General features: G+C 33.1%; 1 protein-coding gene and 1 long non-coding RNA gene across 2 annotated transcripts in view; one reads left to right on the top strand and one right to left on the bottom strand.

Moving 5' to 3' along the window:
• Positions 1–630: 630 nt before the first annotated feature.
• LOC306650739 overlaps positions 631–13,702 on the top strand; it is a 32,505-nt gene continuing 19,433 nt past the window's right edge. Inside the window, exon 1 of the long non-coding RNA XR_013760999.1 lies at positions 631–679. This is a non-coding gene — a long non-coding RNA (uncharacterized lncRNA). The remainder of the gene's footprint in view (positions 680–13,702) is intronic.
• Positions 10,272–10,862, bottom strand: LOC306651495 (prothymosin alpha-like). Its single transcript, XM_079124154.1, has one exon. The coding sequence runs from the start codon at positions 10,833–10,835 to the stop codon at positions 10,503–10,505; it is 333 nt and encodes a 110-aa protein (XP_078980280.1). The 5' UTR covers positions 10,836–10,862; the 3' UTR covers positions 10,272–10,502.

Here is a 13,702-nt window from a genome sequence, read left to right on the forward strand (position 1 = left end):
ATATTTTGTGATCAACAGACCCAAGAATTTCCTGAATTTAATGAATATTTTACCATGTTAACATGGGGAAAATTACATTTTCAATTAGGTATTGCTAACTATATTATTTAGATTACTTGTACCGCTGTCAATTAAGATATTGAAACATGCAAAACAAAAACAAAAGTGACAATCCCAAAGAAAAGAAAATATTGTTTTTTCCTTGATTTAAAATCTAGAAAATAAATGTATACTTTATCATTGTCTTTCAAAAACCACACAGTATAGAAGATGATGTACCCAATCCTGAAGTTCATGGTATTAACGTTATTTTCAGTATCATTAGTTTTATTTTCTTTTATTTTTGTATCTTTTTCTAATTCATTGTATTGACTTTTGAAGTTCATTAGTTATTTTATGTCTACTACTGTGTAGCAAGCACTATGGGCAATGAAGAAATTAAAAGTGTTTTGCATAGCATTGTTCTAAGGAATTACACCATAAGTCCAATAACAGCATTAAAAAAAATCAACTTCCAAATAAATATATAGAGTGTCATTATTTCTGAATGCTTATAAGAGACATTTTGCACTTAAAAATTCACCTTCAACTGAAATTTTATTCAAACTTGTGCTTGGGTTATATCTCAGTGGTAGAGTTCTTGCCTAGCAGGTTAAAGGCCCTGGGTTTGATCCCCAACGTTGCAAAAATTAAATAAGCTATTTAAAAATACATATCAACTCCCAAACTGTTTATTTGTAACACATTAAGCAACTTAATTCTCTATATTATGCTCACTCAAGGTCAATAGAAATGCTCAAGATCACAGATCATTGAATAAAGTTTTTTAAAAAAAGATTTATGCTATCATTAAAGTAAGCTTTACTTTTATTTAAATCACCCAAATGCAATGTTTAATACTGTCTTTTAAATATATTTTCAAAAGAAGAATAAACTGCTTTCCTGTGGCCTTCAAGTGCACCAAGATCCCACACATACAGTGCCCGTCACACAACATTGAGCTTACTACTCCAAGCTATGTGTCAACTGATGAAATATGCTGAAAAATTTTATGCAAGAATTGAGTGTTCCCTTGGAGCATCCATTAGAGTTGTCAAATTTCAGTATATAAAAAATGAAATAAATAAGTAAAACCCTTAAGCCTATTTTGTTTAACAAGCTAACTTTATATGCTAATAAAATAGTAGGCTATTATAAAGTCAGTCTTGCCTTGTAACCCTGTCAAAAGATAAATCTCAGCAATTTGAATAAATATTTACATTTATAATCAGATAGATTAATCATTCCTTAAATTTGTTGACTTCTCATTATCAACAAAAGATAATAGGGCATTTGGCAAAGAATTACTCTTAATTGAAGTGAATTATTGATTTTCTGTAGTTCTATTTATGTCTAAAAGATTTTTAGAACACTGACAACCTTGGTAATGGGCAGGGATAAAGTATTTAACAGCTAAATCATGAAAAAAGCCCTTTTCTCTCTTATCTTGGGTAAATGAAGAGAGACACATATTGAAGAAGAGAGAAATCCTTTAACTAGGGAAGTCCTTCCTTGTAAGCCATAAAGTTCAGGAAAGCATCCTATATCCAGAAAGTTGAATATTCAGGGTACACAGAAGGATTCTACAAGAAGAATGGGTTGCAACAATTGTACTGTGTGGAAAACACCAGAATACTTTCAAGATTTTATTTTACTAAGAAAATTTTCACTCAGATGGTGATCCATTTATAAATAACTTGACTGAAGTGAGGCTTACCTAAAATCTCTACCTTAGGATTTAAAAGGTGCTTTATGATTTTTAATAAAAAAAAAATAAAAAATAAAAGGTGCATATTTATTGTGAATGTTTATTTCTGAAAGATGTTTATTTTAGAGGCCATTTATTAGTACCTGGTCAAGAACATTCAGTCCAAGGTTCATATAATATCAGGTTAAGGACTATGCTAAAAGGTCATCTAGACTGATCATGGCTCCTTACACCATACAGTTCCTTTAAGTTTGACAGGATGGACTGGGAATTGTAAAGAATCCCACAATGTAGTGGCTAAGCAAATACTAGTTGTGCTCCTTAGCAGAGAGAACACTAGCAAGCTCAATTTATCAAAGAAGTCAGTCTCTTTTGTGATGTAAATGACATTCTGGGTTTACCATAGTTTTCCCTAGAATATTATAGATATATAGTATATATGTGCATGCCTCTTGACATACTTACATGATAAACCCATCATGAGTGAAAATGTCATAAACTGAAATTACATTTAACATACTTAACCCACTAAACATCATAGCTTAGCAATACAGAACAGTGTAGAATATCAATGATCACATGGCTGACTGGGAGCTATAGCTTGTTGCCACTACCCAGAATCACCAGAGTATATTGTAGCACATATCACTAGCCCAGAAAGAGAGCAAAATTCAAAATTTCAAGTAGTTTTTACTGAATTAATATATCTTTCACACCAGCAAAAAATAAAATATAAATCAAACCACTGTAAATTGGGGGTAATCTATAACACACAAAGCACAAAAAGATTTTGAATCTTCAGAATTACCCTTGTGAATAGACAGCTCCCAAATAGTTTAAGGTGAGTCTAAGTATGAGTTGTATGGTCCAGGCAATAATACTGTCACATTAGACAAATATGACAGGGTGACCCACAGAACCATACTGAAATCATTAGTTTGAATGTTGTAGAAACAGGTGGAGTTTGAGTAAGCTTGGATCGTAAGTTTTCAGTCACTGGCTCAGGATTTCTAGGGACAATGGTATCATGGGTTTTTAACCAGATAATGAGTAATATTGATAAATAATAGTAAAAATCGGTGTTTTCACATATGCCTGTTTACAGAGATTATAGGTTTGGATTTGGGGATCAGTGGACCTTTCAGCAATAAGTATCACTTGGCAATATCCATTCATATTGGAGAAAACTCAAAGCAAGCAGGAATTAAGCTCTGCTAAAGTTGATCTGTTGACTAAGCTTTCTAACACTCAACCTGCATATTTGAAGTTAGGACCCAGTTCCCAGGATAATTAATATGAAGTTGGAATATTCCTTCTACCAGCCTTGGGATAGATGCTACTTTCAGGGAAGGACATTTAAAAATTAAATTACCTGCCATTTGGCAGAAGCCTAGCATCCCAATTTAGCAATATATCAGCATCCGGACTAGCAGTTTCCATTTACATTACTTACTGATAGTACCCAGATCAGAAGCAAAAGTAACTGTGAAGCATTATGGTTAAATGTTACCATCAAAAAAAAAATCTCTTAAACCATGAAGAATAATAATTTTGATTTTTCATGAAATTTCTTATCATACTATTTCCTATAATGGCTGCATTAATTTACATTCCCATCAGTATTGTTCAAGGGCTTGTTTTTCTCCATATTCTCACCAGCATTTGTTATTTTTTTAATGATAGACATTCTAACTGGGGTGAGATGTAATCTCAGTGTAATTTAGATTTGAATTTCCCTGATGGCTAGAGAGAGTGAACATTTTTTTGGAATATTGACCATTTGTATTTCTTCATTTATGAAGTGTTCATTCAGATTGCTTGTCCATTTATTGATTAGAATATTTGTTTTGGGGTTGATAGTGTTGATACTGTATATTCTGAATATTATTATTCTCTTGTCAGATGAATAACTGGCAAAGAGTTTCTCCCATTCTGTAGGTCTTTTTTATTACCCTGTTGATTTTTCTTTTGCAGTGCAGAAACTTTATAATTTGATGCAATTCTATTTGTCAATTATTATGTTTCCTGAGCTATTGGGATCCTATCCAGAAAATCATTCCTGTGTCAATATATTGAAATATTTCCCCTGTATTTTTGTGTGATAGGCCTTACATTAACGTCAGTCATACATTTTGAGTTGATTTTTGTATAGGTGAGAGATAAGGATCTTGTGATAACCTTCCTTATGTATGTTCTGGCACCTCTGTCAAGAAGTAGTTGGATGAAGATGCCTGGTTTTATTTCTGCATCCTCTGTTTTCCATTGGTCTATGCATCTTTTTTATGCCAATATGGTGCTGTATTTGTCACTATGGATATGCAGTGTGCTTTTAAATTAGGTATTCTGAAGTCTCCTGCATTGCATTGCTCATTTTGCTAAGGATTGCTTTGGCCATTTGGGATCCTTCATGTTTCCATATGAACTTCGGTATAGTTTTTCTAGTTCTGTGAATAATGACATAGGTATTTTTATGGGGATTTCAATGATTCTATAGATCACTTTGGGTAATATGGCCATAAAAACAATATTAATTCTCCTAATCCACCAACATGGGAAGTCTTTCCACTTTTTGTGTCTCCAATTTGTCTCTTCAGTGTTTTGTAATCTTCATTGTAGAGGTCTTTCACATACTCAGGGTTTTTTCCCTAGGTATTTATGTGTGTGTGTCTATTGTAAAAGGGATTACTTTGATTTGCCAATGAGCTCAATATTGTGGGTAGAAAATCCACTGATTTTTGTATTTTGATTTTGTATTCTGCTAATTTACCTAATTGGATTATCATTCCCAAAATCTTTTGGTAAAGTCTTTAGAATTTTCTATGTATAGAATCATATCATCTGTAAATGGATAAATTGACTTCCTCATTTCCTATTTGGATACCTTTTATTTCTGTACCTTGATTAAGTGCTCTGGTTAAAATTTTAAATACTGTATTGAATAAGTGTGGTGCAAGTAGAGAACTCTAGTCTTGTTCCTGATCATATAATAAATGCATTCAGTTTTTCCCCATTAAGTATGATGTTGTCCAAGAGATTTTCATTCAGTATGATGTCTAAGAGTATTACATTGAGGTATGATTCTTCCATATTAACTTATTCAGGAATTTTTTTCATAAAGAGTTGAATTTTATTAAAGGTTTTTCATACATCTATATAGATGATCATGTGATTTTTATACTTGAATCTATTTATGTGCTGTTATATTTATTAATTTGCATGTGTTGAAGCATCCTTGTATCCCTGGAAAGAAACCAACTTGATCATGGTGTATTAATTTCTTACTGTACTGTTGAATATAATTTGAGTATTTTGTTGATAATTTAGGCATGTATGTTCATCAGGGATATTGGTATATAGTTTTCTTTGTTGTATCCTTGTCAGGTTATGGAAGCGTGGTAATTCTGGCCTTGTAGAATGAATTTGGGAGGGTTCCTTCCCTTTCTATTTTGTGAAATAGTTTATGGAGCATTGATGTTAGTTCTTCTTTAGAAGTTTTGTAAAATTCAGCAGTGAATATATCTGGACTTGGGTTTTCCTTAATTTGGACACCTTTTATTACTGCTTCCATTTCAATGCTTGTTATTAATCTACTTAGTTTTTTTTCTATCATCTTGGTTCAATTTTGATAGGTCACATGAGCCCACAAATTTGTCCCTTCCTTCCAGATTTCTCAATTTATTGGCATAGTTTTTCAAAATATTCTGTAATGCTCCTTTGAATTTCAGTAGTAAATGTTGTAAATGCTCTTCTTTTTAACCTCTTGAGTATATTCACTCTTTTCATTATCTTAACTAAGATTTGTCAAATTTTTTACGGAACCAACTTTTGTTTCATTGATCTTTTTCTTGTAGTCTCTATTTCATTTATTTCTGTTCTCATCTTTTTTTTTTTTTTTTTTTTTTTTTTTTTTTTTTTTTTTTTTTTTTTTTTGAGGCCGGTGTGTGGTTACCAGGGATTGAACTCAGGGGCACTCACCACTTAACCACATCCCAGATCTATTATTTTATTTAGAGACAGGGTCTCACTGAGTTGCTTAGCACCTCGCTAAGCTTCTGGGGCTGGCTTTGAACTCATGATTTTCCTGCCTCAGCCTCCAGATCTGCTGGGATTACACCACTGTGCCCAGCTCTGTTCTGATCTTGATTATTTCCTTCTACTGATTGGATTCGGTTAGTTCTTGTTTTCTAAGACCTTTAAATGCATCATTAGTTTGAGTTTTTTTTTTTATGTAGAACTCATAATCTTCCCTTTTGATGCTGCTCTTCCTATATCTCACAGATTTTTGTCTGCTATGTTTCCATTTTATTTTGAATCAAAGATTTAGAAAATATCCCCTCTGACTACCTACTGGTAATTCTTAGATTGCTGTTCATTCTCCATATCTTAGTATAATTTCTGCATGTTTTGTAATTGATTTCTAGTTTTATTCCACTGTGATCACATGACATGCAAAATTTTATTTAAATTTTTTTGTACTTTGTGACCTGATACATTGTCTATTTTGCAAAAAAGGTTCCATGTACTGATAAAAATAATGTGTATTCTGCAGCTACTGGATGAAATATTATGCAGATGTCTTTTAAGTTCATTTGATGAATAGTATAATTTAACTCTGAAGTTTCTTTGCTCATATCTTTAAATATGTTTTGCTAGAAAATTTGTTGTTTTACTTTTCACTTTTAGATATATAATCCATCTGAAATTTATTTTTGTGTATGGGATGATGTAGAGGTCAAATTTATTTTTTCCCTATAGACATTTAACTAATCCAGTATTGTTTATTTAAAATCAAGCAAAAACAAATGACAAATATTCATATATCTTTGTCATATAGTAAGTGATTTAATATATGTGTGTGCTTTGTTCTTCCTGTCTATACTTCTATGCTATTCCAATTGAATATTTTGTATTCTTGGACTGAAAACACACTGTATTAGTTGCTAAGACTTTATACCAGCTTTTCATTCTATAGAATGAATCCTTCCATTTATTCCCACACTTACTTTTTTTTTTTTTTACTTACGCTTTATTATTTTAATTTCCATATAAATTTAAGTATTAGATTTTTGGGTTTTATAAAAAGGATCCTTGCAAATTTAATTACAATTTTATTTGAAGTTGCACGAATTTATAAGAACTGATGACTTTATAATATTACTTCTCTTAAAACACAAATGTGATACATTCCTTTATTTTTATATTCTTAATATTTAATAGATTTTCATACAAGTTGAAGTTAACTAAAGAAAACTAAGTTCTTTGTTTTTTTTTCTTTTGGGTACTAGGGATTGAACTCAGGGGCACTCAACCATTGAGCCACATTCCAGTACTATTTTGTGTTTTATTTAGAGGTAGGGTCTCACTGAGTTGCTTAGCTCCTTTCTTTTGCTGAGGCTGGCTTTGAACTCAAGATCCTCCTGCCTCAGCCTCCTGAGCTGCTGGGATTACAGGTGTGTACCACTGCATCCAGCTAAGTTCATTTAAAATAAAATCTAAGATCCATGCATGGCTTATAAAGCACTAAATGTCCTGAATATTGTCTTGTGGAGAATGGTGACTTGGATCATGGTCTCTTACTGCCTTGTGGCTGTTTGTGCTGGGAACTTCCTGTGCAAAGGTGGAGGTCAAGATTGCCCAGTGCCTATGGTTATGTCCTGCCTGAGGATGGTCTGTGCAAAGGCACAGAGGTATATCAGTCTGAACTTTCAGCTCAGGCACCAACTACTGGGGATAGAGAATTCTGGACATAATAAGATATCCACAAGTTCTTGCAAGTGACCACGAACTTCAAATGTTTGCTTTGGAGAAAATTGCCTACAAACAACCTTTTGATGATAAAACCTATATAATAAACATGCTGTACTAGCTCTGGGTGATTGTTCCTCCATCAGAGGCCAGTGTTCCAGCTTTCTCTCTGTAAGTGTTTCTCTTTCTTAATCTCCCATTTCCCCTCACCAGTTTTCTAAGGTTGGCCGATTTTTAGCTTTCCCAACAGATTTCCCTGTGTATTATTTCTGTGCCTAGATCTTTCCCCTTTTGTGAATTACCATGTGTAGCTAATTCATACTAATTATAATGATCTTTGCCTATGACATGATTTTTATGGTGAAGAATTTTCTGCCCTTGTATACTATAATAATTCCCATGTCATAATCATATTTTTCTCTGATGTTTTTCTTCATAACCTACAGTACAAATGAGATTAAAGAATATGTCTCATAATGATGATTTTTTTTCTTGTAAAGAACCATGAAGGTAATGATTGTTTCTTCTCTATTCATTGATGTTTATCTTCTTGGCTTATACTGCATCTGATACATCATGGGAAAATCAATAAATAGATGTTAACTATCATAATCTGTTTTGTGCCATTAAAACAGATTATCTGAGACTTTGTTATTTATAAAGAGTAAAGATTTATTTATTTTAGTACCAGAGACTGGAAAGATCAACACTGAAGTAGTTGCACCTGGCATATTGTTGCTACCTTATCAAATGACAGTACCAAGTGGTGAGAAAGAGTAAATGCAAGAGAGAACAAGGAATCAAACTCACAATCCCAAATAACTTTTTAAATTGGCAATAATTCCTTTATGAGGGTGGAGCCCTGATTACCTAAACAACTGCTCCACTGAGTCCCACTTTCCAACATGTTGGACTGGGTTTAATTTTCCAATATATGATTGGGGAGACACGTTTAAACAATGGCATCAACAGAATGAAAATAATAATGGGATCTTGAAATAAAAGAATGAGTGAATGAGCAAAAAAAATAGTAAGGTACAAAACTATGATGGAAATTCTGGCAGAAAGTCCACTTATGATATCAACAGTAAGATTCAAAAGCAATCTATCGAAATTAGGGTAATTCAATAAGATGGAAATGGGAGAGTATTCAAGAATGTGAGTCTGTTTTTGAAAAGACTATTATATACCTCAGGACAGAACCACAGATACGTTCATAAGATACCTGTACACCTAGTGGTGAGAGAGAAAGTAACTCAAGGCTTCTGAAATGATAAACACAAATATAAAAATGTTAAATAAAGCTTTCTCATATTTATGAATTTTCAGATACTTTAAACAGTTATTGTGTCTTTTAGTCAAATAAAATGGCACTACATTACTTCAATTTGGAAAATACATTTTATAATATATTGACAAAATTTTCCTTGTTTAAGTTACTGGGTCTTCCTTGTAATTCTATATAGTTACTAGTACCAAATACATGCTTTGATTTATTGTCATTAGCAAGTATAATTAATGTGCTTTTTCTCAAGGATTCTAGTTCATTAGTAGAAATATGTTGAACTCCCAGTGACATGATAGACAAAGTTGGTTTAAGAAAAATTAGTGTCCATCAAAGTTATGAGTTGCAAAATAAATAGCAACAGCCAATTGCATCAATTGAGCCATGATGGTAACACTTGAGTTTCTCTTTATGGAAATAAAGATTATCTGTTTATTAACTCCTTAATCATACATGTATAAAAACTATGAAATAAATTAAAAGTGACAGAATATAGTAGTATGTATTTAATCATTCAAAACCTTGTAATTTAATCCTCAGACTTCAATGAAGAAAAAATTCTTAACACAATGTCAAGCTACTATAAAGTATCAAAAATTCTATTGGTAAAAGACATGATTTCTGGGCCAGGGTTGTGGCTCAGTGGTAGAGCATTTGCCTAGCACATGTGAGGCACTGGGTTTGATCCTCACCACCACATTAAAAAATAATATAAAGGTATTATATCCCTCTACATGAAAAATATTTTTAAAAAGACATGATTTCCAATTTGCAATGGGACATGTTACTGTGACAGTATTAATCTTTTATCAGCAAATTGTATCATTTTCCCTTATCTGGAATAGCAATCTCTCAATGCTGTGATAAAACAAGATTATCTGGATTACTGACTAATTCATTTTTTTATTTTAGGAGCCTCAACATCAGCCATGTAAAATAGCCATGGCAATAATTAGGTAATTAACAGGCCATGAAATTTCTTTCTTTTTTTTTTTTTTTTTTTGTTAGAACAACTCAGCAAAATAAAATTCCGGTTTATTGTTGGACAACATTGTTTCACGCATACATCAAACAGGCCAAAAAAATAAACAGCAACTTCATAGACAAAAAAAGAAAAAAAAAAAAAAAGAAACCTTTTTATCTTTGGCCTTTTTAACCATCTCATACAAACCAACTACTTATAGTACAGCTAAAGTACATACACAAAAAAAGTTACTGGAATGCTCGGAATAAGATTGTTTTTTTGTTGTTGTTGTTTTTGCTTTTTTTACAAGGTTTTTTTTTCTCCTTTGAGATTATAATGAACATGGTCACACCACAAGTAAAGTCAGAAGTAGGACAGAGAACGCTCCAAAGGCTGGTTTGGTCATCCGAGATCATTAAAAATGGCTGACCCCTAACAATATGTACAAAAATATAAAATGTAAATAAAAAATACAAACAAATTTTCCTTTTTTAAAGTACTTTTAAGAAAAAAAAGCAGGGCCTTGGAAGTTTTGGTTCTTTTTTTTTTTTTTTTTTCCCTCCCCTGTTGCAAATTCACGTTGTGATTTTGGTTGGGTGTTGGAGAGCGCGTGTCATCTGCGGGTGGCACTGCCCGCGGTGGGTGGGCGGGCGGGTCTCTCTACTCGAAGGTGACCACGTTTAGATTCTGAGACGGGAAGTGGAGGGTGAATAGGTCACGGCGGCCTTTTATTTTTAGTTTAACTTTTCCTTTTTTGCTGTCTAGTCATCCTCATTGGTCTTCTGCTTCTTGGTATCAACATCATCATCCTCGTCATCTTCAGCTGCCCGTTTGCCTGTAGCTGCCTCAGCCTCCTCATCTTCGTCTCCATCCTCTTCCTCGCCATCACCTTCCTCCTCCTCCTCCTCTTCCTCACCACCCTCTTCCTCTTCTTCATCTACCTCATTGTCAGCCTCCTGCTCCCCATTTTCCTCATTAGCATTCCCATTAGCAGGGGCATCTCTTCCATTCTCTGCCTCCTCCACAACTTCCTTCTTCTCCTTTAAGTCCTTGGTGGTGATCTCGGAGCTGGTGTCCACGGCCGCGTCTGACATGGTGGGGCACGCAGGTGAGCCGATGCAGTGGGCTAAAGAGGAAACGAGAGTTCAGGGACTCTGGCGACAAAGCTGCCGGAGTCCACGGCGGCGGAGGAGGCGCGCGGCGGAGGTGGTTGCGGCGAGCGAGGAGCTGAACCCAGGAACAATGCAAAGATGGCTTTTCAGAGCAGCCAGTCCAGGCCATGAAATTTCTGACACCATGATTTGTTTTTACAAAGGGAATTTGAAATCCTCAGTAACTCATATTCATAACATATATTTAAGTATAATCATATACACATGGTCTTTTGTCTTTCTGTTTGTTGGTAGATACTTGAGAGTATCTAATTGTGGTAACAGGAGAGTTACTAGTCTGTAAGGTAGAGCTGCAAAAGCAGAGAAATAACATGAATCTAACTCCTTACAAACATCTTAACGGGTAATGCAACAGAAAAGTTTGCTTTTGCATAGTGTTTATTTTCCCATTGTGATTTTACTGAAATTTATACCTTTATTATATATTTCATACTTATTCTGATGAAATAAATGTTTTTAATATGAATTTTGTTCTACCTAGACAAACTTTTGTCATTTACCTTATAATATACACCTGGTTTTGTTAAAAATACACAATACTAAGTGACAGTATATTTCAGTGTATCTTATATTCAAGATATTGGCAAATATTTACTTAGAATGGAAATGTCCTTGACATCTATATACACATTAACCTAAAAATAGACTAAATTATGCTTTGAATGTGCATGAAAGAGTTGTTACCTAGTAGAAGCCTAGGTAAGCAGTGAATTTCTTAGAGAGGAAACCATAAATTTCTCTTAGTTAATTCACCAAATTAAAATATTGAAATTGAACTATATACTTTCTAAGGCTGTATGTATTATAATTATGTGAATTTCATTTTCCCTCTGGCTATTTCAGCCATAAAACATCTTTCATAAGTTGCCATATAGAATAATTTTATTATAAAATTTTGAGTATGTCATTAGGGATATTTATGTAATAGGCACACTATTTGTTTTCACAATGATCTCTGATCTATTGGAAAAAATAGATGCAGTCATTATTGCATACTATATTTTAGAATTGATATAATAAAAAATAAGTATGTATTATTTCATGTAGCTTCTGAAGATTATAAAGCCTAGAATGATTTTGCTAGGTGTTTCTGGTTCAGCATCTCACATGAGGATTAGTCAAGTTGTTTACTAGGCTGTATCCATTTCAAGGTTCAATATGTGTGTACAGTAGAGTTTCAAGCTCACTTATTTAGATTCTAGCAGGCCTCAGTTCTTCAATAGCAGTTGCCTAGAGGCCTCAGTTTCCTTACTACATGACCTTTCTATCATGTTAGTCATAAATGGCAGTCTATTCCCCAGGGCAGATAAGAAAGAAAAGGAGAAACAGTTCCAGATTCAAGTACTGTTCTTTTGAAAGACTGAACTTGGAAGTGACATGCAATTACTTCTGAGGATTTCTTATCTTTAGAATCCTGAGTTACTAGGTAAGTCCACAGTCAAGAAGGGGATTAAACTTTATCTTCTGAAGAAGGGAATTCTAGAATGATGTGTTTTAAAATCCCAAAATATGCATTTTAAAGAGAGATAATATTTAAATCTTCCTGCTTTTACTTACATTATCAAAGTGGAAGCAATGAATGAATGCATTTTTAAATAAAATAATTAAGTTTTTTTTTAATCTGAATTTTGATATTGGATGTATTGCCTTCTTTTCTTTATTGTAATGAATAATATAAATATTAGTTCAGAGGCCCAAATTAAGACTTTCTGCTCTTTTAAAAGAATATGATGTCATATTTTGATGAATTCCCAAGGTCAATAAGGAAACATACTCTTGCATTGTTTGTTATTGAATATTTGTGATAGCACTGTCTTGCTGGGCATATTGGAATCCTGGAGATTTATTGCTTGGTAACTTATATGCAATATCACCTGACTTTTTGCTGGGCATTATTACTGCGCATCTGGACATTTTGCTTTCTTCTCACTTCCTAGAGAATGTAGCCTTGCTGATGCAAAATTTGGCTGGGGAACAAAAAGGTCCCAGGTCCCCAAAGTCTGTTAATATTTCATATTAAGGATATTTTCTTCATTTATTTCTGAATGACACAGCAGGAAATAGCTACTCCATTTATATAGGGCATAAATCCTGGTAGACATCATCCCACATAAGCAAATTCCTTATTTAAGGATTCTAGAAGTCAAAAGAGGCTGCACTGAGGTACTGCTTTATTTTGCTATGTGTGTCATCAATTTTAAAGACGGAGTTGGCCTACTCATTATAATGATATTTTTCTAAGTGTATGTATGTGTTGGGGAGGAGGTATGTATGGGGTTTGTAAAAGGGAATCTTTGAAATAAACCTATTATATAACAGACACTGAAAAAAATTAAAGTTTAATAAATCTATGAATGAAATTGAATAATCAACAATGAGGATAATTTCAAGGAATGAATATTCTAAAATTAATTCCATAAATTGTGATTTGGGGGTAGGAAATATGCCATTAAATTTGTTCATTGTTCTTCAATTCTCACTACTAAAAATAGTAAATAATCTATCATTCTATAATGTAAATTAAAAAATTACAGAGATAGGGCAATCTCATAGAAAACATGAATGATTAAGAATTTCTTTGGGTTTCCATAAGATCAATTCCATCTGTAGCTATTACATCTTTATATACTATTTCCCAAGTATTCCAAAGTATGTTTTGTGTTTACAGTCTTTACAGTACAATAGATAAAGAGTCCAAATAAACTGATATTATAATGCACAAAAGGCACAGGCTGAAATGACTTATAAGAGGGACATACAAGTATATAATGATCAAATAGAAGAATAAG

The sequence above is a fragment of the Sciurus vulgaris genome (assembly GCF_902686455.1).
Source record: "Sciurus vulgaris genome assembly, chromosome: X".
NCBI classification, from domain to species: domain Eukaryota; kingdom Metazoa; phylum Chordata; class Mammalia; order Rodentia; family Sciuridae; genus Sciurus; species Sciurus vulgaris.